Raw genomic sequence first — 26,630 nt, 5'->3', positions numbered from 1 at the left:
TAGTAAAAATCAAACCTAAGTACCCACTTTATCCTGCCGTGAAGATTTGAGATAGAAACCCCTAATGAGTGGCTCATAGACTTAAATTTTTGCACGAACTCTAAGGTGTTTTCCCCTGGCTACACCATCCTTGTCCGTGTCCACTTTCACAACCTCTCCGAGCCAATTACCCAGAGCTTTGCCAAGCGTATCGAGCCTCTTATCCAGTGGCAAATCAGTTACTCAAACCCAAATCTCAACCTTGTCAAAAATATCTCAAAGGGCATTGTATTACCCTCATAGTCCTTTAGGGTCATCAAGTTGAAATCATATTGCCCGTTGTTCATCGCATGCTTCCAATCTCCTTCACTTCCAAAGTGCACCAAGAAAATATGTGTGCCAAGATATTTGAATTGCGCCTCCCTGTGAAGAACCCAAGCACACTGCATGGTGGTCTCCATTACATGAATGTTAAGTGGTCATGATGAGCACTTTGCCACCCGTTGACCATCTAGAATTCTTGGGAAACACAGGTTCTAGTTCCACAAAGATGAAGCCCTATGCTTTCTTGTCCATCAACACCATACTTCCTAGCCTCGCCGAAAGACTAGTAGCAGGATCCAATGTTTTGCTCTCTACCGAAGATTTTGACGATTCCCGACTAGCTGATCCACCGACGTGCGTGCCGCCGGTGTAGTCATCTTCTTTTGGCTTGTTGCCGCTGTCTTTCCATCAGTCTTCCCGCTATAGCTCTGCCCTTGACGAGATACATACCCTTTGATCCGTGCCCAAGGTAGCATTGTCGCCACCCTAGATACCACCACAATCTCACCACCCTCGTCAATAAAACCCTAACCCTATCTCCAGGTTTGCCTAGTGGTCGCCTCCTGGCTCCTGTTGCCCAAACTTGGTGGACCCTTTTCTTCCAATGGGCTTAATCTGCAAGTTACGACAAGCGCCCTCCTCCTGGTTGAAGAAGCATGGAATCACCCCATATATCTAACCATACAATGATAGTACAACTTCGAAATGTGGTTGCCCACACTCTATTTTTCTCAAGAAAAGAAACGTTGTAGTCCAATGGGGTGGATATCAGATGATACCACCTATTACATGCTCCCATGCTACAAGTTTTAAAAAGTCACATTTAGATCTTTCAAAAAATTCTGAAAAAATTATGGATGTTCACAAGACATATGTTTATAACCTCTAAAAAAATCAGATCAAAATTCCAAATGTACATTGAGAAACAAAAAAGACAAATCTGTATGTGAATAGTGTCATTTCTAACATTGTTCATGTTTTGTTTTCTTTTGCCACTATTCATTCAAGATTTGTCTTTTTTGTTTCTCAATAGGTATTTCGAATTTGGATCAGATATTTTTAGGGGTTGTAGACATTTGTCTTGTGAACAACCATATTTTTTTCAAACATCTAAATGTGATTTTTGAAAAATGGTATCATGTAACATATAAAGGGTGGTATCTTAGCTAGCGCGGTTACTTGTAGGGGTTTGTTTTTTGTGCCCTCAATTTGACTTATTTGGTCCCTATTGCACTCTCTTTGCTTTTCTTTTGAACCTGTGAACCTTAAATCTTGTTGTGGTTGCATGCTTGGTGTGGTTATTTTATTTAATACTCCATCCGTTCAGAAATACCTATCGGAGAAATGAATATATCTAGATATATTTTAGTTTTAGATACATTCATTTTTATCTATTTGACAAGTATTTTTGGACGGAGAGAGTATTAATAGAAAAACGGGGGAAACTCTCCAACGTCGTGCGCTGTCCAAAAAAGAGGCAACTGATACAGAACCATACCGGCCGAGACAGGCAGCGTACTGTGGAACAGAGGAAAACCAACCGGACCCTGCCCGGCTCGGCTGCCCTCCCCCTCGTCACCCCCTCCATTTCCGACTCCCCACGATCCCCGCACCCCGACCCCGATCCGCGCCAACTCACCGCCGGGATCCGGCGAGCCCCTCTCGCCCGGCCGCGGCTACCGCCCCACATGTCCGTCGGCAGGACGATCTAGATCCGGCGAGCGACTGAGATCCCACCGCGCTTAGCGCCGATGGCCGGCGCGGTGTCGGCGCTGTTCCTGCTGGACATCAAGGGCCGCGTCCTCGTCTGGCGCGACTTCCGCGGCGACGTCACCGCCGTCCAGGCCGAGCGCTTCTTCACCAAGCTCCTCGACAAGGAGGTAGCAACCTACCCCCCCTCGCAATCCTCAACGCCTCTATTGCAGTGCTATTAGGATCCTTGCCGCGGCTTCGCACTAAGTTGTTGTGATCGACAGGGCGATGCGGAGGCGTACTCGCCGGTGGTCTACGATGACGCGGGCGTCACCTACATGTTTATACAGCATAACAATATTTTCCTCCTCACCGCCTCCCGCCAAAACTGCAACGCCGCTAGCATCCTCCTATTCCTCCACCGCGTCGTCGATGTATAAATGCCCGCCTCATATTCGCAAGCGGCACATTGGGAATTTGAGCGTCTAATATGTTCACGTGCTTTGTACGCCCTGTGTGTGTAGGTGTTCAAGCACTATTTCGAGGAATTGGAGGAGGAATCACTCAGAGATAACTTTGTCGTCGTGGTATGTAACTGTTTGTGATAGGAATTGGGGTTGGGGGGCATGACGCGCCAGTTGTTTTCAAGTTTGCTGGTAATTGTTGTGCTTTGACACATGATCTTTCTGTATCTTCTATATGTAGTATGAGTTGCTTGATGAGATGATGGATTTTGGGTATCCACAATACACCGAGGCAAAGATTTTAAGCGAGTTCATCAAGACAGATGCATACAAGATGGAGGTCTCACAGAGGCCACCGATGGCTGTGACAAATGCTGTCTCATGGAGGAGTGAGGGGATTCGGTACAAAAAGAACGAAGTAGGTTGATTTATCTTTGCTCACTCTTTTTATGTGGTCGGAAAGGCTTTGGTTGTACTTGACGAAGTACCGAATCCCTGCTTTTCCAGGTGTTCTTGGATGTAGTGGAGAGTGTTAACATTCTTGTTAATAGCAATGGGCAGATTGTGAGATCAGATGTTGTTGGGGCACTGAAAATGCGAACATATTTGAGGTGAGTTTGCAATATCATTTGTGGCAATTAGCAGTATGATAGTCTGAAATGTTTGTGTTGACTAATTCAATATAGATCACTTTGCTAAAGAGTAAAGATCGTTTACATTGTCTCATAGATAAATGAAGCACTCAGGACCTATTTCCGTGCCCTTTTAGAATTCTATTTATCATACAGTTGAACAATTAGTGATGACCTAAGTGAAGTAAGTGCATGTTCTTTTGCACACTATTGCAGATTTGTTGCTTGACATTGGGCCATAGGGTGCTCTGCGCAAATATCATTATTATATTGGCAGCATATGCTACACATGTGCTTTTCATGCTCACGTAGGAATGCATGTCTTAGTTAAAACTTAAGATTAAACTTCAGGAACGAGTTTTCAGAAACCTAACGATAAGCTTCGTGGTTCCTTCCTGTGTACTGATTTGCAACAATGTTGTACACAACTGTGCTGTTGGCCTTGATACCTTGTAGTTTACCTGAATTAAATGTTATCCTTTTCATTGGTTTCTACCATAATGACCACAAAACAAGTTATGGTGGAGGCATTGAGCTGTGAGTGGTGACCATTAAACAGGTTAATACCGAAAGTTACTAAGTAATCATTATCAAAGAAGAAAGCTGGAAGCCTGGAAGATGTTCTAGCGATATTGGTCTTGAAATCCCCTACTTTACCTAAACTTTGCCTTTTCACTGTGGACCTTGCAGTTAGGAGTTGGTATCTATTGGTTTGTAATCACAAAGCAAGTTATGGTGGACATGCTATATCCTGATAATCACAAGTCAAGTTAATACCAAAAGTTACTAAATAATCACTATCAGTAATGAAATTTTGAAATGTGCCAAATTTGGTACCGAGAGAAAAGTATGCTGTGCTGGTACATGTCAGGTTGATATTTTCTGTACTCATCATGCATCATATATAATCCGTCTTGTATCCTACAAAGAGGTCCTTCGACCATAAAACAAAAAGAAATTTAAGGCAGCACAAATCATTTACACTCTGAACATTGATATTGCTTCACATTGCCAATTCAAACCTTGATTCTTTTGAAATGTGAAGCATAACTGGAATATCAAGCTCATTGTGAAATTAGTATATCAGAAATGACAGTGCTTTATAGATTGCTAGACTTTGTTGTTTCCTATTTATTTTCCTGATGACAAGCTTTTGTACCATCTAAATATATTTGTTATCTATGTTAGTATGTTTCCTTGTATTCAGATACACATCCATGACCCCACTAATACTGATTTGAAACAGTGGAATGCCCGAGTGCAAACTCGGGTTGAATGACAAGGTTCTTTTGGAGGCTCAGGGGCGAGCAACTAAAGGGAAGGCAATAGATCTTGATGATATCAAATTTCATCAGTAAGCAATAGTATTTCCTTTTCCCCATCAAGTCTATTACACCAGAACTTCTGCATGACCATTCTCTATTTTGCTACAAGGTGTGTGCGATTGGCCAGATTTGAGAATGATAGGACGATATCATTCATCCCTCCAGATGGATCTTTTGATCTGATGACATACAGGCTCAACACTCAGGTTTTTCTTCCTGATTGTGCTTTAGAACTACAAGAGACTTCATATATACTTGAAGTTCATTGTTTTTCTTGTCTCATTCTCATGTGCCTGCGCACCTTTTATGCCATTCAGGTGAAACCTCTTATCTGGGTGGAAGCCCAGGTTGAAAAACATTCAAGAAGCCGGATAGAATTGATGATTAAGGCAAGAAGTCAGTTTAAGGAAAGAAGGTGCTGCGTCCGTAACAAAAATTGGCTTGCTTGTGTTACACTGGTGCCTTTTGAAAGTCATGTTTTTTTCCCTCTTCATTTGCAGCACAGCAACAAATGTTGAAATTGAAGTTCCTGTTCCTTCAGATGCCACAAACCCAAATATAAGAACTTCAATGGGTTCTGCTGCATATGCACCTGAGAGAGATGCAATGGTCTGGAAAGTAAAATCATTTCCTGGTGGCAAAGTGAGTATGGCCGATTTCAAATGAATCCATTGGCTCCTGTGTTGCTAGTCGAAGTGTGCTAATGTCATGAACTTGCTTGCTCTCTTAGGAGTACATGTGCAGAGCGGAGTTTAGTCTACCAAGTATAAGTGCGGAAGAAGCAGTCCCTGAAAAGAAGGCACCGATACGAGTGAAATTTGAAATACCATATTTCACTGTATCGGGTATTCAGGTGACGAGACTAGCTTTGTTACGAGTTTGTTATATCATCACAGGTACTATTGTATGTTTTTCTCTGGCACTTCGAGTAAAAAGTATGCACAATGTGTTTTACAGGTTCGCTATCTAAAGATCATTGAAAAGAGTGGGTACCAGGCGCTTCCGTGGGTTAGATACATTACCATGGCAGGTGAATACGAACTGAGACTTATATGAGTTTCCTGTGGTGTGGCTACTAGAAAAGGAAGACACCAATGAAGCTGTGAGGCTTTTGGAATACATAGTTCTTGCTCGCTACAGCGTATAGATGAATTGGGAAATGAACATGGAAGTCATCTCCCAAAAAGCTGTAGCGCGCAAGGTTTTTTTTGTGGCTTGTCACTGTAATTTACACATCAAGTACAGTTTTGAGAAAGAAGAACACTGCCTTTTTCCTTTGGACGAGTTAACTTGTATCATAATTGATTTATTGTTATTATTTTTGGTGACAAATTTGTTTTTATTTCCTTTTGTGCCACAGTGAAATATAGAGCTGATTTGTGACAAATGAGCACTTGTCATACATGAATATTGCTTTTGAAGTTTGGGTTGAAACTATTCGAGGCATTTCTATAGTCTATAGAATGGTGGACGGAGAAAATAAAACAAAAAGCAGCTGGTGGCTGTTGTGTGGAGCTCAACGCGATCCTCCATGCGGCTAATGAGACCTTGGCATGATCGCCTCCTCGTGGATGCTGGTGCTGCCTTTCGGTGCGCCACTTCCGCCTGGTTGGTGTGTGCGGGATAGGCAGACTGCCCGCCGCTGAAACCTCATCCTCACTTGCATGTTAACTGTTTAGACATCCAATCGTGCAGATGCTGTGCTGTGCTGGCTCGCACCTGTAAATTCTGCAAAGCCGTCTCCGGGAGATAAATGTGCGGGACTGCAACGAGAGATCCTGCTCGAACCCGGCCCCAACCCAACGCAGGTGCATGAAATTCTTCACAAGAGAGAGAGCAAGGGCAAGATGGCATGACCCGGGCTCTTCGTCTTCTCCCTGGCGTGCCAGACCACGGAGATTTGGAAGCGCTGCGAGTCCTCCCCTCAGAGCATCTCCAACGGCCGCATAAAAATCTCGCGCCCAATAAAAATTATAGCGCGGCACTGTAGCATTTTAGTGCGTCGGGACCAATATTGCTTTAGCGGACGCCTAAAGACGCATGCCTAAAAAGCAGACAGTGCAAATTGTGAAGCGTGCCCAATCTGAAGCCCAAAATATGCTGCGCGCGATAGCGTTTTTCAGCTCGCGCCCAAAACTTTTTAGCGCTACAGCATCTGCTGGAGCTGTTGGGCGCCCAAAAAAAACGAACTTTTAGTGCGCGGAGCTCTTTTTAGGCGTCTGTTGGAGTCGCTCGTTCATCGAGGAGATTTGGGAAGCACAAGTTGTTTGCCTCTCTGGCTCATCCTTCATCCGACAAGTTATACCCTCCGTCTGGAATTACTTGTCGCAGAAATGGACGTATCTAGACATATTTTTAGTTTTAGATACATCCATTTCTATTTATTTATGCGATAAGTAATTTGGGACAGAGGAAGTACAACGCAAAGGCTGGTGTTGCGTGGTTGGTTGGGCCTCATGAGTATACTTGCAATCTGTACGTAACCGAGTCAGAGACTATTGCAAATGCTGCACCTTTTCAAGGGGGAATTTGATCATGTATAAGCTGAACGAAAAAAAGAAGATCCATTCCGACAAACATAACTTGTTCTGAGTACAGAATAGACCGGCGTCAACTAAAGACATTTTTTCTCTATCCACAGGTTATCTATGAAACGCAATACCCATCCTAGATGACAAATCTACACACTACACTAAAATACACGTAATACGGAAAATAATAAAACTACCACATGCCAAAATCTGAATGGTTCCAAGAAACGTCAGGTGCACAGAACCGGAAGCTGGCCTGCATCGTCGGATCCACCGCTCAGGGCTGCCTGATGGCGGTAGCCAGGTCGAGGCAGTTGCTGACGAGGCGCGTGATGTGGCGCTGCGCGCCGCGTATCGGCGACTTGAGCCCCGGGCGCTCGCCGAAGATGTCCCGGCAGTCGGTGGAGTAGGTGCTGGCCGCAGACAGCTCCGACATGAGGTCGTCGCGGCTGCCCCCCTTCTTGAGCGTCGCCCGCGACTTCCCCAGTGAGTCCGTCAGCGACGCGTAGCTGTCCCTGCACGACTGCAGCGACGACATCATCGGGATGGTGTTGCCCAGGCCTGCCCTCATCGCCTCGTCCAGCCGCATCTCCGCCATCGCCGACTTGGCCGCCGTCACCCGCAGGGCCGTGTCCAGGAGCTGCTGCGGGGTCGTCACCCCGGGCAGCGTCGCCAGCGTGCTACACAGCGTCCTGTAGTGCACCTGCACGCACGCACAAATGGCAGACACGCGAACGTATTCGTAAGGATGTTTGATCTGCAGAGCACGCACGTTGTAGATTCATTCACTGTATGTATATGTATGTACCTCTTGACATATGCCGAAGCATTCTTCGCACCTCTGGATGCCGATCAGGCGACGGCCATTGTCGCCGAAGGGAAGGAAGATAGGGTGGATAGCACGGGCATCGATGGAGCTCGAGGACGCCGCCAAGACGGCGGCAAAGATCATCGCGAGGAGGCGTAGTAACATTGGTGGGTGTTGGAAGGAGAGGAGCAGGGTGTACGTGGGCTAAAGAGGAGAGACGATGACTGGAGAGGCTATAAAAGAAGATCCTGTTCGCGCTTGGGAAGAAAGCGGTTAACTAGTTGTGGTAGAGAGCACAGGACTGCACTGCGAGTGAATGGCCACCCTTGGTTGTAGCTTCTTCCGCCCTTAATATTGACTCGAGTTTCTTCTGTTCGTGTGACAGTCAGGTGATAGCCTTGTGAAAGGCACTAGTGATAAAGTTGAAAAAAGAACTCGTTGCACAAGCAAAGCTTGAAAATGTCGAAATCACTAATTAAGAAGTAATCGTTGCAAAGAACACTCCACTTTCTCAGGTTGCGACAAGTGCAGCGCGCGACTTGTCGCAATCTGGGATTTTCCCTTTTTTCGTAGATCCGTTTATTTAAAACGTTTTATCTTTTAAACCGTGCGTCCAAATCTCGAGCCTTATTGGATTCCTCGCGTCGAGATCTTTAAAACTAGATCCGATGTTGATAGGTTTTGACGATTTTTTCATTAAAAAAACCTGGAAAAAAACGGGCGAAAAAACCGAACCGGGAGCACGGTTTTTTTCCTTTTCGAAAGAGGCGCGCCCGTGCCTCTCACGAAATCACACCCGTGCCTCTTGTAACCGTGACTCTCGTGAAAGGAAAAAAAACAGAAAACGCGTTTTTTTTTCCGTTTCCGAGAGGCACGACCGTGACTCTCGCGAAAGAAAAAAGAACAGAAAACGCGTATTATTTCCCTTTCTGAGAGGCACGGCCGTGACTCTCACAAAAGCACAACCGTGTCTCTAGCGGAAGCAAAACCGTGACTCTCGCGAAAGAAAAAAAACAGAAAATGCGTTTTGTTTTTCCCTTTCCCAGAGGCACGGCCATGACTCTCGCGAAAGTACAACCGTGCCTCTCGCGGAAGCAAAACCGTGACTCTCGCGAAAGAAAAAAAAACAGAAAACGCATTTTTTTCCTTTTCCGAAAGGCACGGCCGTGACTCTCGCTAAAGCACAACCGTGCCTCTTGCGAAAAAAAAAATCATGACTTTCACGAAAGGAAGAAAAAAGAAAACGTGTTTTTTTCGTGCAAAATATTTTTTTGATCGAAAAGCTAAGGAAGACCGGGAGAAAACCAAAACGTCGAAAAAACCTGAAAAAAACTATTTAAAAAGCCGAAAACGAGCGCAGAAAAATAAAAAAATAAAATTCAAAAAGAACATTCAAAGCGCGACACGTGGCGAATAGCTGAAAGCGCGCCAAATGGCGCTGATTGTTGCGAGGCTCCTGAAGGAGCGCTCGTTATCCCCAAGCTTAGGGTCGGCCCAAGTAGCACTTTAGGAATCTTTTTTGTACCGGATCGTCCGGGCAGGCCCATCAAGCAGTTTTAGGAATCTTCTACATACCGGATCGGAGAGATTTGTAACCTTCCTAGGAGAGCGGTTTTAGAAACCTCCATCCGCTTTTATTTTTCTTTCATTTTTATTGCATTTTCCTCTTATTTCTTTTCATATTTTCCTGTTTGTTTTCCTGTTTTCGTTTTTTATTTGTTTTATTTTTTCTCACTTTATTTTGTATAAAGAGAGTCAAGATTTCTTAATATGTAATGAACATTTTTCAAAAATAGCGTGAATAATGTTTTACATTTTAACGAACAGCACTCTTTAAACATTTGTAGATGTTGTGAACATTTCTTTCAGTGGTTCTGGACATTGTTTTTATATGTCATGAACAATTTGAAAAGTCCCATGAACAAATTATTACATTTTCATGAACAATTCTTTTAAATAGTTACCAACAACTTTTTTACATGTTATGATTGTTTTTTGAAAATTGCGTGAATGTTGTTCTAAATTTTTACGAACATTAAAAAGGTGTAAATGCTACAAGCATTTTTAAAGGCTATGAACACTTGTTACTATGCCATTAATATTTTTTTTAATTGCATCAATGAACACTTGTGGACTTTTTTTTTCAATGGCACTACATATTTTCAATCATATATTTTTTAGAAAAATGTCATGATTTTTTTTTCAAATGTGCAGACACTTTTTTGAGCTGCATGAACATTTCTTCAATATACGGAGAACATTGTTTGCATAATTAAGAAAACTGTACTCCCGGGAGTATGTACTCCATCCTCAATATACCTCATATACGTATTAATTATACCTCTTTATTATTCTCAATATACTTCATTAAATATTCTAAGATACCCCAATACGAGTTTTGTTGAAAAAATATCATCTACAACGTACTTTTTGTAATATACATTTTTCACGTACAAACACATCAATATATACGTAAATATTTCAAAATATGTAGACTCATATGAATTTTTTCATGAAACTCAAACGTATCTAATAATTACTAATAAAGTATATTAAAAATAATAAAGAGGTATAAAAGATTCATCTATGTGGTATATGAGGAGTGAGAGTACGTACTTCCAAGAGTACACAACCATTTTCCTATATATATATATATATATATATATATATATATATGTATATATATAGTACTTTACTATTCATAGTAATATTTAATTTAATATGATTACCTTCACGTTCTAACTTGATTATTTATTTGACACATGATCTATATATACGCTATTCGTCATCCAGGAAGAGAAATAGTTATTCCTCACCCCAGCCGAACCACTTGCACCACACCCAGACCACAAGAAAGAAGCAGCTCGGGAGGTAAAATTATGGCATAGAAAAATGAATCGGTCCCGCGCCAAAACCACCTTGGAAAACAAAGATGTGAGGTAATTTTACAACCTCGGTGGGGTAAGTTACGTCGTGAAGACGAGAACCAAACCGGATAACAGAAGTGGCCATAATAACAAAAAAAATAATTATTGATGTAAAAATACCCGACGTACAGCCGGGATATGAATCTACTGGGTCATTTTGGACATGCAAACTGCCTGGACCCACCCTATTAAATCCCTTCTTTTCTAGAACATTTCTTTCAAAATACGTACTACCTGCATGAGCTCTGCCCTACCATAGATCCCTCTCTATCATCTGTTTATATAAGTCACCCAAAAAAAATCTGTTTATATAAGTGAGAAAAAAAGAGCTTCCGATCAACTCCCATAGGAAAAACCATAGTGGCCCTCCGTTTTAGCTGGACATGTTCACAACGTGTATGTTGCCTACCTTCTCGGACCACAAGGACATCATCTATGGCGGACCGGGGAATGGCTTGGCGTGTTTCTCCGCGCCACCTCCCTCGACAATGAGGATGACTTATCGACCAGTAGCAAAGATAACAAATACTGAAATACATGGCGACATGAGTGTTCTCTTTAGGCAGAAAATGCATGTGCTATGTCTGCTGATCTTCTTTGTGTTTGCTGACATTTTTATCATCAATTGAGATGTACTTTGTGATCTGTTTAAAATTGCCCCAATGAAATATTTGACAATGTGACGTGTTTAATTTGAGGTTCAGACTTAGTAGTCTCTTTCTTACTTCTTTCAACATTACGCTTATTTTTGATAGGGGAGCAATGACTTGGGACTTGTGATTCATTCAGAGGCTGTGCCTCGTCCCATACAATTTGAAATGATTATGCATGCTACTCCTATAGTCATGCTTCTCACTAACTGATAATTTTGAACTCAAATTTAACATGGATGCTCCAGCTGAGAGATGCATTCATAAGACATATATAGTTCAAGAAATGCATCCACAAGAGACACCGGCAGAGACATGTATAACATAGATGTGTAAATTTTGGGCTCTTTCGAAAACAGAAAATGTACTGGCAACTAAGTAGCAGAGCAATAACAATTATGACATTAACATGTGGATAAGTTCAGTGGCAATTAATCAGGAGCCAGAACAAGAAATTTTCTTCTTAAACTTAATCTTCTGGTAGGAGTAGTGGCAATGACTTCCTCTATATCTTTTTGCTAGACTATAGAACACCAACTCTTTAACTAGTGCTCCCAGGATTGATGTTTGTTATAGATGAAGAAGCTTGCAAGTATTGGACCAAGGCAAGTTGATAGCAGCATGGCCAAGTTGTGTTGGCATTTTTGGCACTAGCTAATACCATGTTTCTCTTCCGAGGAGGATTCAAATGCTGCAAATTCAATCAACGAGCATTACAAGTTAGACAACACAAATGTATATAGTTCCAACCAAGCAAAATTAAAAAAAAACAAGGTGAGATGTGTGACTGCATAAATATGTTTTCAAGAAATGCTGATTCAAGGTATGTATAAAGCTAAACGAGATGTGAGATGTGCGAGTACAGTAGCATTTATCTAATTGATCTTTAGCTTGCCTTTTGATCTATCCAAACAATTGGCATGCCATGGTACGAAAGAAGTCCACTTAACCCCCTAGGATTTCACAAACCGGCCCATTTACCCCCTCAGGTCTAAACCGGGTATTTAACCCCCTGTTCTTTCCTATACCAGGTGAATCACCCCCTAGCACCGATCAGAGTGGTTTTCCAAGCGGTTTTGAAGGTTGCGAGTGCCAGGTCGACATAGTTCCTCCGCCCACCTTTCTGCCATCGCATGTTGCTCAGGTCATCCCACCCAAACCACATGCATCGTTGAGGTACTGTTCGGCAGCAGCACCAGCCAGCAGCCAGCCACGAGGAAGTTCAGCCCGGCGTGGTTCACGAAGCTCCTTTCGTAGAGCTCTGCCCGCCTCTGCCTCTGGTAAAGAAAATGGTGTCAATGTGATAGCAATTTGGCAAGGCTCCCGGTTCCTTGGAAGCACCAGCTCCTTGTTCGGCATCGGGCTCTAGAAACCATGCACATGCGACTATGGTTTGGCTCGCATGCAATCTTGACTTGCCACCGAACCTCTCGTGTGTGGTCGTCGTCGTAGTCGCCTCGGCAACGCTCTTGCCGGCCACGTCCACTTCGTCCTCCATGGACAACATATGCGCCGCGTATCGAGCTGGCGCCCGTGCCGCCGGCAGCTGTCGAGTTCCACTGTTAGTTACTAAACACGGTTAGTCATGTCCATCTCAGACATGGTGGCATGTACTTCTTGTGTCTATGTGCGTGCTTGTCCAGGTCTCCAGGAGGGAAACAGGTCTATACTTGTGTATTATCTTCTATTGGAGGCAATGCAACTCTCGATATGTTGATCGGGTGCACGGTGCACGTGTATATGGGTACAAGGGCAGTCCTCAGCCTCATCTATACAAGGAAACTAGAGGCGGGGCCGGTAGGAGATTATCCTAACAGATACATGCGAATCGTGCCCGGTTTGACAACCGGGGTGAACGTGTCGGTGAAGTCGACTCCAGCGCGTTGCCGAAACCCGCGGACCACCCACCGAGCCTTATAGCGCTCGAGAGACCCGTCAGGACGAGTCTTATGCCGGAATACCCACTTGCCAGAGATAACGTTGGCATGGGGTGGCCGCGGGACAAGCTGCCAGGTGCGGTTGCGCACCAACGCGTTGAACTCCTCCTGCATCGCCACGAGCCAATGCGGATCGCGAAGTGCGGCTCGAGCGGACGACATGAGAGGTGACGGAGCGGGCGTCGAGGCAGCGAGGAGGTACTCATCCGCAGAATAGCGCTTGCTGGGCCGGTGAATGCCAGCGCGAGCACGAGTGACCATGCAGGTGTCCGGGGCTACCGGCTGGATCGGCGCGGCCGACGTGGTCGGCGGGGCCGGCGACGAGGCAGGCGAAGAAGTCGTCGAGGAGTCGGGATCAGGAGCGGGAGACACGATCACTGCCCGGGCTGCAGACTCAACGGGAGTCGGGGGCGCCGTGGCCGCCGGCAAGGATGCAGTCGGGCCGGCAGAAGCCGTCGAGGAGCCCGGGTCAGGCGCATGGGATGTGCTCGCTGACCGGGCTACGGACTCAACGGGAGTCGGAGGTGACATGGCCACCGGGGAGCGGGCCGGCGAGCCAGCGGGGTCCGGGTCCGGCGCCGCGGACCCAGAGCGGGGCCCAGGCGCGGCGGGGGAGCCAAAGCCAGGGGGAGGGCCATGCGCTACAGGGGGCCCGAAGCCGGGAGGGGGCCCGAGCGCGAGTGAGCGGCCTCCCCTAGGGGCACCGGAAGGCGCGGATGACGATGGCGAGTCGGCCGGCGGCGGTACCTGGTGAAAAGGAAAAGACCTCTCGTCAAAGTAAACGTGCCGAGAAGTGAAAACTCGGTGGGAAACCGGATCATAGCAACGATAGCCTTTGGTGTTTGGTGGGTATCCGAGACAGATGCATGCCACGGAGCGAGGTGCGAGTTTATGAGGAGTAGTGGAGGCGATGCTAGGATAACAGAGACACCCAAAAACACGAAGATCATCATATGAGGGTGGGCTACCGAAGAGGAGATGATGTGGTGCAAAGTTCCCACGAGCACGAGTTGGACGAACATTGATGAGGAGAGAGGCGGTGGAGAGAGCGTCCGGCCAAAACCAGGGAGGGACATTGGCGTGAAAAAGAAGAGTGCATACACAATCATTGAGGGTGCGAAGGATCCGTTCGGCGCGACCATTTTGTTGCGAGGTACACGGGCAGGTGCGATGAAAAATCGTGCCGTGTGTGGCAAGGAGGGTGCGAACTCCGACGTTGTCGAACTCCTTCCCGTTGTCGGTCTGCAAGGCATGGATGGGAGCCCAAACTGTGTAGCAACATAGGAGTAAAAGGTAGTAAGAATGAAGAGTGCATCGGATTTTCTCTGCAACGGGAAGGTCCACACATAGTGCGAAAAATCATCAAGTATGACAAGATAGTATAAAAACCCGTATTACTGGCAACCGGAGATGTGCACAAATCACTATGAAGCAACTCAAATGGATAGGACGGCATCGATGAGGACGCACTAAACGGAAGATGGACATGCTTGCCGAGACGACAAGTGTGATCATCGGTTTTATTAGACGTGAATGAAAAAGTCCTAAGAATATGACGAAGGGTGGCCGGGTTTGGATGTCCCAGCCGAGCATGCCAAAGGTCCACCGTGGCGGAGAGAGCGACCGATGCGGATGTGGAAGTGGCGGTGGAGGTCACCGGGTAGAGGCCGTTCGGGCTGTCACATCGGTGGAGCACCATCCGGGTACGAGTGTCCTTGACAGAAAAACCAACTTCGTCAAATTCAACAGTTATAGGATTTTCACGTGTAAGAGAACGAACAGAAACAAGATTAGTGACTAACTCAGGTGAAACTAAGACATTAGACATGTGAATAGGCGTAGAGTTATATGGAAAGGAACCATGACCGACATGAGTAATGGGAAGGGAAGACCCGTCCCCAACAGTGATACGACATGCAGTAGAAACTGGAAATACGGAGTTGAGGTTACTAGGGTTGGTAGTCATGTGGGTGGTAGCCCCGGAATCCATATACCAGTCGCCGCCGCCGGTCTACGTGTTGGGTGTAGGGGCGGAGTGAAGCGCCGCAAGGAGAGCCAGATCCCAAGGGGCTGGCGGGTGTGCGGCGGCCGCGGCTGGAGGGGCGACGGGTAGCCACCAGGGGCGGCATAGCCAGGCATGGCCGCGGCGTATGGAGGGGTCGCGACGGGGTAGCTACCCGGGGCGGCGACGAACGCCTGATGCGCGCCGGGGCGGGGGCTGAGAATCCCAGCCGGGATGGGGGCCCACGGCACATGCATTGTGTACGCATGGACCACCCCCGTCCAAGGGTTGGTAGCGGCGGCCCAGGGGGGGCAGCTGCTACGGCGGCGGCTGGCGCCCCCTCCCCCGCGCCGTGCGGCTGCTGCTTCTTGCCGCGGCGCCCCCCGCGGCGGCGGTCAGGGGCAGGGGGCGGCGGCTGGTAGACGGGCGCCGGTGGCGCCTGGAAGTATGACGCCGGCGGCGGTAGCGGAGGCCGCTGCGGCTGCGGCGCCGTGGGAGGGGCGGCGGGGGAGGTGCCCACCGCGAGAGCCGTGTGCGTGGCCCGGGACTTCACCATCTTCATCCTCCTCTCCTCCAACCGAAGGTAGGCCACAACCCGAGGAAAGGTCTGGTCCGGGAGGAACATGAGGTTGGAGGCCGCGTTGTCGAACTCCTCGTTCAGACCAGCGGTGAGCGTGCTGAGGAGGAGGTCGTCGGAGACTCGCTCCCCGAGGTCACGAAGTTCGTCAGCAAGTTTCTTAAGGCGCATGCAATAATCGTCGATGGACGAGTCAAGCTGCTGGCAGCCAAAAAATTCCTGCTGAAGAAACACGCGGCGCTGGAGGGCGTTGTCGAGGAAGAGCCCGTTCAACTTTACCCACACCGTCTGCGCGTCATCGGTGTCGCAAACGATGGTGTGGAAGATGTCCTTGGAGATGGTTTGGTACAGCTAGCACGTGATGGTGGCGTCGATGGTCAGCCAGTCGTCGTCCGCGAACATGAGGCCGGAGTCGACAGAGCCATCAACGTGATCGATGAGGTGGTACTCACGGAAGACGAGGGAGAAGTAGGTTTTCCAGGCATAGTAGGTGGAGGAGGCGTAGTCAAGAACGACGGGCAAGCGGGCGAAGATGTCGAGATCGCGGACGACCTCCATCGAGAGAGGGGCCGGACCGTCGAAGGGATTAGAGGGAAGGGAGGCAGCGGAGTGGGGATACGCCATGGGTGCAGCGACGGCCGAGGGGAGGAAGAGCGGCGCAGCTGGCGGGGAGATGCGATCGGGTGGGAGCGGGTGGGAGGGAGGTGGCTCGGGGCGATCGGGTGGGGGAAGGGAGACGACTCGGGAGGAGAGAGGGATGGGGAGGGGTGATGCGCGCACGGCGGCGGGTTGAGGGTGCGGCGGCGGCGCAGGAGATGGCGGTGGCGGCAGCTAGGAGCTGTGGCTGCAGCGGCTAGGAGCGGAAGCTAGGATTGGATCGGAAAAAAAAACTGATACCATATTAGAGGCAATGCAACTCTCGATATGTTGATCGGGTGCACGGTGCACGTATATATAGGTACAAGGGCAGCCCTCAGCCTCATCTATACAAGGAAACTAGAGGCGGGGCCGGTAGGAGATTATCCTAACAGATACATGCACAAATATGTTCAACATCTTCGTTGGAGCTTGCATTCACGCGTGATCTGGACCTTGTATAAACATCAAGAAGTTTGTCCACCTTGCCGGCGACTCGCTCCAGTTCCTCGCTGCTTCCCTCGTCCATATCCTGCTTGTCACTGTCGTCAATGACCTCGACCGCCCCATCATCATTCGCCACAGAGAGCTTCAGTACGACAGCCGGTAGTGCGCGACGATCCCTTGCAAGAACTTGCTCAGTTGGCGGGTTGTGCCGGTGGGGGCACCCCGGCACGGCAGCCGCGGTTGCACAGCACAAACGCAACGGTGTAGACGTCTGAAAGAATCCCTTGAACCGTGGCGGCATACGCTGGGAAACCTGGAGTCGTGGAGGGTGACGTCGAGATGCACACAATTAGAATAGCGGGAGTAGGCGAGCGCCCGCGAGTGGAACGACACCGCTCGTGCTCGGAGGAGGATGGACGAGGCTTGGTGCAGAACGATCAGAAACGAGCTGCATCTCGCTATGTCCAACAAAACCGCCTGAAAAACTACTCTAATCGGTGTTAGGGTGTGATTCACCTGGTTTAGGAAAGATCAGGGTGGTAAATAGCTGATTTTTGACCTTATGGGGTAAGCTGGCCAGTCTGTGAAATCCCAGGGGGTTATCTGGACTTCTTTCGCCATGGTATTGGCAGTACACTACAGAATAAGGTACAACCAATAGAGGCAAAGAATAATTTCCTACATACCCAATGGTGCAGGTTCCAAAAAGAAAAAGGAGTGTTGCTCAGCTTCCTCCTCTCCTTTCTGTGATTTGTTAATTAGACCTATGTATGACCTGTACGGCCCTTGCACACTCATCATTACCATCATGAGAACTTCAATCCATAATGTGAGTGTATGTCAACAGAAAAGCATGAGTTAAATCAGTGTTTTTTACTCAATCAAGAACAATATTCTCAACTCACTTTATTGTACTCCCGTAATGTAGGCATTTCAAAGCAATCAATTGTATACATTGTCAAACAGGACATAAAAAGAATATGAATGCACCTGCTTAGTAAAATGGCAAGGAATACATCTCACTTGGTGTTTTTTTCCTTGCTCTGGAATACATCTACATACTTGCAGGGCGGAAAGCTTCTCCTAGTCCAAAATCTGGAATAAGTTTAGATCCGGTCAGCACTCAAGTGTCCATAGCTCTCACTCGAATGCACCTGCGAATAAGTTTAATTTGACACATACTGATGTAAATTGACGGAGAAGATGCAATATTGAATAGCTCCAGCCGCGAATGGCTAGTCACCAACCATCATGGTAGGAGGAGATGGAGATGCAAACCACATCAACAAGAATGCAACGACCAATATAACCCGATGATGAGGAACACTAGCGACACTACAGGCCTGCTCCACCTGCTGTGAATCAACGGCCACTGACCACAGCGCGAACATCTAAGAGTGTTCCTAATTAATTTTTGTACAGAATCTTACAGGACCGAATGCTAACACAAGCAACAGTACATGGTAAAATCTAAATAACCTCTTGGGCAGAGGATGTTCGATCTCACCAATGTTACTTCCCATCTACAGTACTGCAAGTTTGCAGTTGCAGGTACATAAGTTAAGAGTCTGCTCATTGCTAAACTTGAAAAAACTATCTGCAAGATCTGAAAAAAAATCTGACAAATAGGACTTTATGTTTCGGTAACAAATGGTGATGCATGTAGGATACGAATGAAAAACAATTCAGCAATTTATCCACGATGAAGGATCAGAAATTATTCCATGGTTTGACGAGAAATTCAGGAATTGACCAAAAAATATACAATTGAGAAGATTCTACTACATCTACGTTTCCTGCGAACTAGATTGGGGACTGAAGCAAATGAAAATGATTAGAGCAGCCAAGGATGGATACATACCAACGTATGTGTACCTGTAAATGTCAAGATGAATGATTTGAGGTAAAGTTCAAGGATGCTTGTTGTGGTGGCCTCCCAGATCTACCGGCCTATAGCCAAATCGGGGGCTGGAGAGCCGCCAGACCGAGCGGACCGGGATGATGCACCGGGGGTACAGATCGCCTGATCGATTCAGCGGCATCCAACTGACAATGGGAGAATGAATCAATGGTTATCAGGAGCAGGGAGGACGGATTCGAGGAGGCCATATCGGAAACTGTCGACCACGGCGGCGGTTCATCTCGGCGGCAGTGCACGAGGAGAGAGATGAGTGTTTTTTTAAGGGAGGAGTGGTTGGGAAACGAGGTAGAAAGGGACGTGAGGTAAAATATATATTTTTTAGCCAAGACGTAAGGCTTTTGGTCCGTGCGCAAAAGGCTGGGTCGTTCGAATGGGTGAAGAATTACTTATTCTTCAGTCCGAGTTATTAATAGAGTTTCTATGTACATACATACATACATACATATATATATATATATATATATATATATATATATATATATACTGTTATTATTCATCACTCAGGGTGCAGAATAAGTTATTATTCATCCGAGATAATCTAACGATCATTTCATAATTAAATTACGCTTGAAATACAAATAGTTACATTTCTATTGATTCACTACGTAAAATTTGGAAAACTAAAAATATATGTCATAAAACAAGAAAATTTACAGTTTATGTGTATTACACTATGTTTTTACGTTTGTAATTTTATTTTTACATAACATAATATATATATTTTTGGATGATTATATATTTTCTTACGATCTCTTTTTACGTCGGAAATAAGGTAAAATTTACAAATGGTAAAATTACGGTTCATTGATGGTAAAATAGAGGGGGTGAGAAATAATTATTCCTCACCCAGGATGATATATATATATATATATAAACACTATTCTGATCATGGGGTCAGAATGATATTCTGATCACAACCTGAACTGCCTGAGTAACGCGCGTGAACTTCACTTTGTACGAACCCAACCTTCGGGCTATCTTCGCAACCGTGGCATTCCTCGCAAATTATTCTTGTTAGTCGTCTTCTATATGATGTTAGTGTAATCTAGAAACATTTTTTTAGCAACTAAATACCGGTTTTAGATAGGAATCTCGCTCGTTGGCGGATTTTGCTCTCGGGTCGTGATGAAATTGCGTTTTTTGTAATTTTACTGCCTGGGTTGTTCGACCTGAACATCTCCCAGTGCTAGGTTGAACTTCCGCCAACATTGCCCAAATGGGCTTGCGATATACCATTGGAAATCTGTGGACACCATTATCATGACCCAAGTTAAATTTTTGGCAAAATGTAAGCGATTTAAGAGCAGTTTGAAAACCGTTTTTTCTTCATACAAAAAATATGAATCGTATTTTTGATCGCATTTCTAAACCGTCTATCGGAATGAGGCAAATAATATGGTGTTGGAAAGCTGCTGCAAAACCGCTCCTTCCACATGTTGAAAGTTTTCTCTAATTCCCTACGGTTAAAGAGTAATTTGGAAAATCGTAAAATTTCGCAAACCGAACAACCGAGTTCGTATTTTCGATGTCATTTCTAAACGGCTAATCCAATTAAGGCAAATTATATATCGTTGGAAAGCTTATGAAAATGCGCTACTTTTTCATGTAGAAAGTGTTTTCTAATTTTGAGGTTTAAGAGTAATTTATAAAATGATACAAGTTCCACCGAGTTCATATTTTTGATCTATGTTTTTAACCGTATGTCTGAATGCAACAAATGATATGGCGTTGGAAAGCTTGAGGACATGCGAAACTTTTTGGTATATATTGTTTCTCCCAATTCCTTACTGTTTTAAGTTAATTTTAAAAATGGCTAAAACCATATTTTCGCCGTAATTTCTACAAACTTTATCGAAATGAGACAAATAATATACCATTGAAAAGCTAAGGAAAATGCGAAACTTTTTCATTTTGATGGTTTTCTGTGATTCCTAGCCGTTTTCAAGTAATTTCGAAAATGGCGAGATCATTCGTCTTGCCTTTGTCACGAAACAGATTCTTCGAAAATGCACCACGTGAAGAACCTGAACTTCTCGGCATGTCTACTTGAACTTCACTCTATTTTTCACGTACTTTTTTTCTCGTAGATCTCCACCCACCCACGGGAATTGAGCAAGTGATATACCAATGGAAAGCTGCTGTAAATACGCAACTTCCTCGTGTTGATCGTTTTTTCATACTCGCGACGATTTTAAATTTTTTATGTGAAATTCATTCATTGTAGTAGTTGAACTTCCTGCTGTTTTCACGTTGAACTTCTGTGACGTATTTTCGTTTGTAATTTTTTCATCCATTCGTCAGTGTTACACAAATGATATTCCTTTTGTACAAACCTATCTCACAATAATTTTTTTAACTTTCTCCGATGGGGGATTTGAACTTATAACAACAAAACTTTTAAGCTTTGTTTTTTATTCCTTGTTAATAGAAAATGCACACCGTGCAGTACGTGAACTTCTGACATTTATCAATTTGAACTTCTCTCGGTTGCGTGAATATATCTGAGTTTTTTTATGAATTTTTGATCTGATTTTCTTAATCCTTTTTATGAATTTTGAAGCGCTCTATTTTCAAAAGTTGAACTTCTTGTTATTTTGTTTTTGAACTTCTTGTTCTATTCTTTACTGATGAGGAAAATCTGTATTTTCTATAATCATCGAACTTCTCCATCTTTTTAATATGGACTTCCTGGTTTTATTTCATAATCTTTTTTTTGATATTTTGAAGCGCTCTATTTTTAAAAGTTGAACTTCTTGTTTTTTATTTTTGAACTTCTTGTTTCCATTCTTTACTGACGAGGAAAATCTGAGTTTTCTATAATCATCGAACGTCTCCATCTTTTTAATATGGACTTCCTGGTTTTATTTCTTAATCCTTTTTATGAAATTTTGAAGCGCTCTATTTTTAAAAGTTGAACTGCTTGTTTCCATTCTTTAATAACGAGGAAAATCTGAGTTTTCTGTAACGAGGAAAATCTGAGTTTTCTTTGAAAATTTGGACCTTGCCTTTTAATTCATTTTTCTCATATTAAACACACACCATGTAGTACATGGACTTTTTCCATTTATATAATTTGATTTTTTTGAAATCAAATTGCTCCCAAATAATAATTGAAACTTATTTGTGGCTTGAGAGAATTATTATAAAACATAAAAAACAATTTCTTTTTTGTGTTTCCAAACATGGAAATACAAGGCGAACCTCTCTTCCAACAATTTTTAAACTTCCCCAGACAAAGCACTTGAACTTCTTTCAACAAACCTTTTAAGATTTTTGGTTTCTATTCTTATATTATTATTTGAAATGCATTCCGTGTAGTAGTTGAACTTCCGCACTTTTCACCTTGAATTTTTGTCACGTATTTTATTTCATAACTTATTAACTGTTTATTTTGGAATAGAGCATATGATACACCTTTCGATTTTTTTGATTAAGAGGAACTTTTTTCATGTAGCGAATTTTTTTTCCAAAATTTGTAATGGATTGAGAGAATTATTTTTGAACACGAGAAACTACAACTTTTGTGGTTTTTGAACATGTAAATACATAGTGAACCTCTCCCTCAAGAATTTTGAACTTTCGAGGGCAGAGCATATCAACTTCTAGCAACCACAAAATTAGACTTTGGATTTTGTTCTTTTTTTCTCGTATGAAAGACACACCATGTAGTACGTGAACTTATGCCTATCATCACTTTGAACCTCTCTCTATTTTTTCTTTAGTAACGGAAAAAACTGAGTTTTTTATAGACATTGAACGACTCTAATTTTGTATTTGTACTTCTTTTGTGTTTTTTTAGAAATTTAAAATTGAAGTTTTGCTAGAAACATCAAATTTCTTTGTTATTTCGAATAGAACTCATTGGTCTTATTCTTTAGTAACCGGAAAAACCGAGTGTTTAAATAAATATCAAACTGCTACGCTTTTTAAAATTGATCTTCTTGGTTTTATTCTTTAGTAACGAGTAAAATTTGTTTTTTTTTAAATACCAAAATGACGTTTTTTCAACTTGCAAATCCTAAGGTTTAATATACTTTGAACTTCCATGTTATTTTAATTTGAACTCCACGTTTTTATTTTTGATTAAATAATTGTTTTTTATTTTTAAATAAACATTGAGTTTCACTGGGTTGTTTTTCAATTTGAACTTCATGGTTGATTCTTTAATAACAATAGATATATGAGTTTTTAGAAAAGGTAAAATCCTAGATTTTTAAATAAACATCGAACCACTGCATTGTTTTATTTTCAAACTTCTACTTTTTTAAATGCGGGGAAAATCTTTTTAATTTTTTAGTTGTTCCCTTATTTTAAATTTGAACTTCTTGTTTTTATTCTTTAGTAACGAGAAAAATATGAGTTTTTATGTACTTTGAATTTTTCTATTATTTCAATTTGGACTTCTTAGTCTTATTCCTATATTAAAAAAATATGTTTTAACTAAGCATCATTTTAAAAGAAAATGAACTTCATATTTTTGTTTTTCCTAGAAACAAAAGGAATTTGACTTTTCTGTATACATTGAGATACTCCTTTATTTTAATTTGAACTTCTTCATTTTGTTCTTTAGTAACAATAAAAATCTAAGTTTGTTATATACTTCAAACTTCTCTATTTTTTATTTGGACATCCAAGTTTTTTCAAGAAATGGGGAAATTCATTTTTTTAATTTTTCTTGAAATGATCATTTTTTTAATTTGAACTTTTAGAAACGTGAATGTATGTCTTTGTTACAAACATCAAACTGTTTTTTTATTTTTAAATTTTGGGATCTTTATTGAAAAAGGGAATCCATGATTTTTTTTGTACAAACATATGTGTCTCTCTTTTTATGTTCTCATTTTTTTCGAACTCTTCAATTTATTAATTTTGAACTTCTGAAGTTAATATTTTATGGGTGAGGCATGTTTTCTTCTTGGTATATAAACATCGAATTGGTTTGTCATTTTCATTTGAACTTCTTTGTTTTATTCTTGTAGTAATGGGAAAAATATCTGATTTTTTTTGTAAAATTTGAACAATCTAAACTTCTCGTTTTCTTCTTTTTGAACTTCATTTCTTTAAAAACTAGGAGTATATGGGCACCACCTCGACAGGCTCCGGTGGCGGCCCCAGGCCAACCCGTCGGTGATGCACGGATCTTGCCGGTATGAGGCGACGCAGCATGTTGGACGACATAAGAGTGCCGGTGTTCCAAAAATTATACTTAACATACTTTTGACCTTCACCAACAAAACATTTTGACCTTCACGAACAAAACATTTTGACCTTCAACCACTTTTTTGTTCCAACAAGTGAATCAACTAGGCAAAAACATATAATTATTTTTGTGTTGCAGCTGAACTGATGCACCAGGCGAAGCCGGCCTGCAGCAGCAGCCATTTTTTCAGAGAGATAAACACAAAAAAAATATTTATGCACTGTAGTTTTGATGCACACACCTGCATTTTTTCCAATCGCGAGCTTTTTTGTGTGCCAGATGCTACACGTAGATGAGAGAAGGATGGAGGTGGAGGTATGTTCGTGCATGATCCACGGCTCCTCGCAGGATACGTGAGCTGCAGGATCACGGAAGCGGCGACACAGGGGAATTGGACGGAACACAAGGCGGATGAGGATGTGGATGCCTCTGGCTCGGAGAGCTACAGGCGGGAAGTTGATGGCCGTGGTTCTGCTAGCAGTGCGTCAGGGAGGGCGTCACCATATTGGAAGCAGAGGAGGCCGCTGCCGCCGTTGATCCAAGGGATGGCAGGCCGCCGCCGCATCTTGAATCCAGGGAGAGGGAGGCCGCCGCCGCGACGGATCCAGGGGAGTGGGGGTGGGTGAAGGAAGCCGGCATGGAAAAGGCAGAGCTCGACAACGGAGCACCGGACGGAGGCGGGTCGGACTCTCACTGGTAAGAGTCAGGAGCGGAGGCAGGGGCGGCGGCGTGTCGGGAGGAGGTAGGGTCGACTGCGCCAGGAGGAGGCGGGGGAGGCGTGCCAGGAAGAGGCGGGTCGGCGGCGCCAGGAAGCGGCGGCGGCGGCGCCAGGTGGAGGCAGGGCGGCGGCGCGGCGCGTAGGGGCTGGTGAGCGGCGGAGGATTGGGGCGGCCACGGGGTTGGTGGAGGTCGGGAGGTGGGGGACATCGCATGGCTTTTTTGGTTTTAGTTTTCTGACGCTATGTTATTCGAGTTCGGAAACACCTGCGCGCCGTGATCCAAATAATTATTCTGATTCCAGGATTAGAATAGTGTCACTTTATATAACAGAAAATATTTTTTTGGATGATTATATATTTTGTTACAGTCTTTTTTACGTCGGAAATAAGGCAAAACTTACGGATGGTAAAATTACGGTCCATTGATGGTAAAATAAAGGGGGGTGAGAAATAATTATTTCTCACCCAGGGTGACGAATAGTCAATCCCTATATATATATATATATATACACACACACACACACACACACACACACACACACAAAAACACTATTCTAATCACGGGATCAGAATAATATTCTGATCACAACCGAAATTGCCTAAGTAACACGCCTGAACTTCCCTTTGTACGAACCCGACCTTTGTGCTATCTTCGCAACCGTGCCTTCTACCGTGAGTTTTTCTGATCATTCGTGTTGTTTGTGATGTAAGTGTAATGTTGACACATTTTTTAGAATCTAAATGCTTGTTTTGATTCGGAATCTAACACGTTGGCGGATTTTCTCTCGGGGTCGTGATGAACTTGTGTCTGTTACAGGTTTAATGCATGTTGTGGATGTTGTCGAAGCTCTGGCACGATGGGGATTAGGTTTTGGTACGAGTTTGGAGCAAAAATTCTTGTTATTTCAAACAAATTTGAAATTGCCCGTGTTCTTCATCCGCCCGAGATGCAGCCTGCGCTTCTGTTGATTTCTCGTTTTTTCTTAAAGTTTGCTTGCTGATTTGCGTACTTTAGTGAAATTCAAGGCTTACTAAGCCGTCAATTTTAATCGGGAGGGTCCTTACGGTTTGATTTCTAGGATTTGATGTTGGCACTCCCGCGGGTTTTTGCACAGGTTATTTTTGCGGTTTTGAAATTTACCCTTTGGTCATTTTAGTTGTCAAAAGGGAGTTGCCAGATCATTTCCAAGGGGGTGCATACATGTTGTAATCTTGTGTAGATGATTTTATGCTTTAGACGAATTTGTTTGTTCATTATTTTTAGATCATATAATGGTCGCTGTACAAGCTGGACTTCTGCTTTGTCATACCTGAACTTCTGCTTTTCCTTCGTTGGATCTTGTCGGGGCTGGGGCGGCTCGGGATCGGGATCGAGGGAGGATCAGGTGGATCCTGTGGGTCTGGCCGGGTTTCTGTGCTGGACTTCTGCGTTGTCATACCTGAACTTCTTCTTTTCTTTCGTTGCAAGGTAATGCAGCAAGTCCTTTGTATTTCTTTCCTTTTTTCTGTCATTTTCCAGTCTTGCATTGTTTTGATTTTTTTTGACTAAGCCCAATGATTGAACATGGAATTAACTGGCCGATGGATATGCATATATTTTTTTTCTGTTTTTCCTAGTTTGTTTTCATACTTCTAATAGTTTGTTGGACTTCACTTATGCCTCGCGGAGTCACAAGAGAAGCACATATTTTTTATAAATTTACTGATTTACGAAGCTAATTATTGAACTTACCTTATTTAGAACATTTGATTAGTTAATTTACGCCTCATGCATTTTGTTTCTTCGACACTAAACATTATTATTCCTAAGGTGTTTCTTTCTTGGTTTTTTATGTCACAACAATGAAACTTTTCATGAA

The 26,630-nt window shown here is 43.9% G+C and overlaps 2 protein-coding genes and 1 long non-coding RNA gene across 5 annotated transcripts; 1 reads left to right on the top strand and 2 right to left on the bottom strand.

The window, feature by feature from the left end:
* The first annotated feature begins 1,850 nt into the window (after window positions 1-1,850).
* Window positions 1,851-5,758, top strand: LOC119268700 (AP-1 complex subunit mu-2). Its single transcript, XM_037550399.1, has 11 exons — window positions 1,851-2,183; window positions 2,280-2,429; window positions 2,520-2,582; window positions 2,701-2,877; window positions 2,967-3,070; window positions 4,338-4,445; window positions 4,526-4,622; window positions 4,734-4,831; window positions 4,917-5,058; window positions 5,147-5,269; window positions 5,374-5,758. Exons 1-11 carry the CDS (start codon window positions 2,055-2,057, stop codon window positions 5,470-5,472), a joined length of 1,290 nt encoding a protein of 429 aa, XP_037406296.1. The 5' UTR covers window positions 1,851-2,054; the 3' UTR covers window positions 5,473-5,758.
* Window positions 5,759-7,197: 1,439 nt separating this feature from the next.
* LOC119271664 lies at window positions 7,198-7,994 on the bottom strand. Its single transcript, XM_037553403.1, has 2 exons — window positions 7,756-7,994; window positions 7,198-7,650 (listed from the first exon to the last, which is right to left on the bottom strand). Exons 1-2 carry the CDS (start codon window positions 7,918-7,920, stop codon window positions 7,225-7,227), a joined length of 591 nt encoding a protein of 196 aa, XP_037409300.1. The 5' UTR covers window positions 7,921-7,994; the 3' UTR covers window positions 7,198-7,224.
* Window positions 7,995-11,632: 3,638 nt separating this feature from the next.
* LOC119268699 lies at window positions 11,633-19,124 on the bottom strand. Of its 3 annotated transcripts, none has more exons than XR_005133258.1 (3): window positions 18,114-19,124; window positions 17,618-18,026; window positions 11,633-12,023 (listed from the first exon to the last, which is right to left on the bottom strand). It is a non-coding gene; the product is annotated as an uncharacterized LOC119268699 (long non-coding RNA). The 3 variants fall into 3 exon arrangements; XR_005133259.1 differs by having other exon boundaries at window positions 17,618-18,085; window positions 18,807-19,124; XR_005133257.1 differs by having other exon boundaries at window positions 17,618-19,124.
* Between the last annotated feature and the right edge of the window lie 7,506 nt (window positions 19,125-26,630).

This window comes from Triticum dicoccoides, chromosome 3A (genome assembly GCF_002162155.2).
Source record: "Triticum dicoccoides isolate Atlit2015 ecotype Zavitan chromosome 3A, WEW_v2.0, whole genome shotgun sequence".
In the NCBI taxonomy this organism is placed as follows: domain Eukaryota; kingdom Viridiplantae; phylum Streptophyta; class Magnoliopsida; order Poales; family Poaceae; genus Triticum; species Triticum dicoccoides.
The sequence above is the reverse complement of the archived record's forward strand: the minus strand, read 5'-3'. Positions and strand labels throughout refer to the sequence as shown.

Coding starts and splice junctions, on each gene's coding strand:
- LOC119268700 (XM_037550399.1), top strand. CDS start 2,055: ATGGCCGGCGCGGTGTCGGCGCTGTTCCTGCTGGACATCAAGGGCCGC. Junction 2,184..2,279: donor CCAAGCTCCTCGACAAGGAG/GTAGCAACCTAC, acceptor TGTGATCGACAG/GGCGATGCGGAGGCGTACTC. Junction 3,071..4,337: donor AAAATGCGAACATATTTGAG/GTGAGTTTGCAA, acceptor GATTTGAAACAG/TGGAATGCCCGAGTGCAAAC.
- LOC119271664 (XM_037553403.1), bottom strand. CDS start 7,920: ATGTTACTACGCCTCCTCGCGATGATCTTTGCCGCCGTCTTGGCGGCG. Junction 7,651..7,755: donor GCTTCGGCATATGTCAAGAG/GTACATACATAT, acceptor GCGTGCGTGCAG/GTGCACTACAGGACGCTGTG.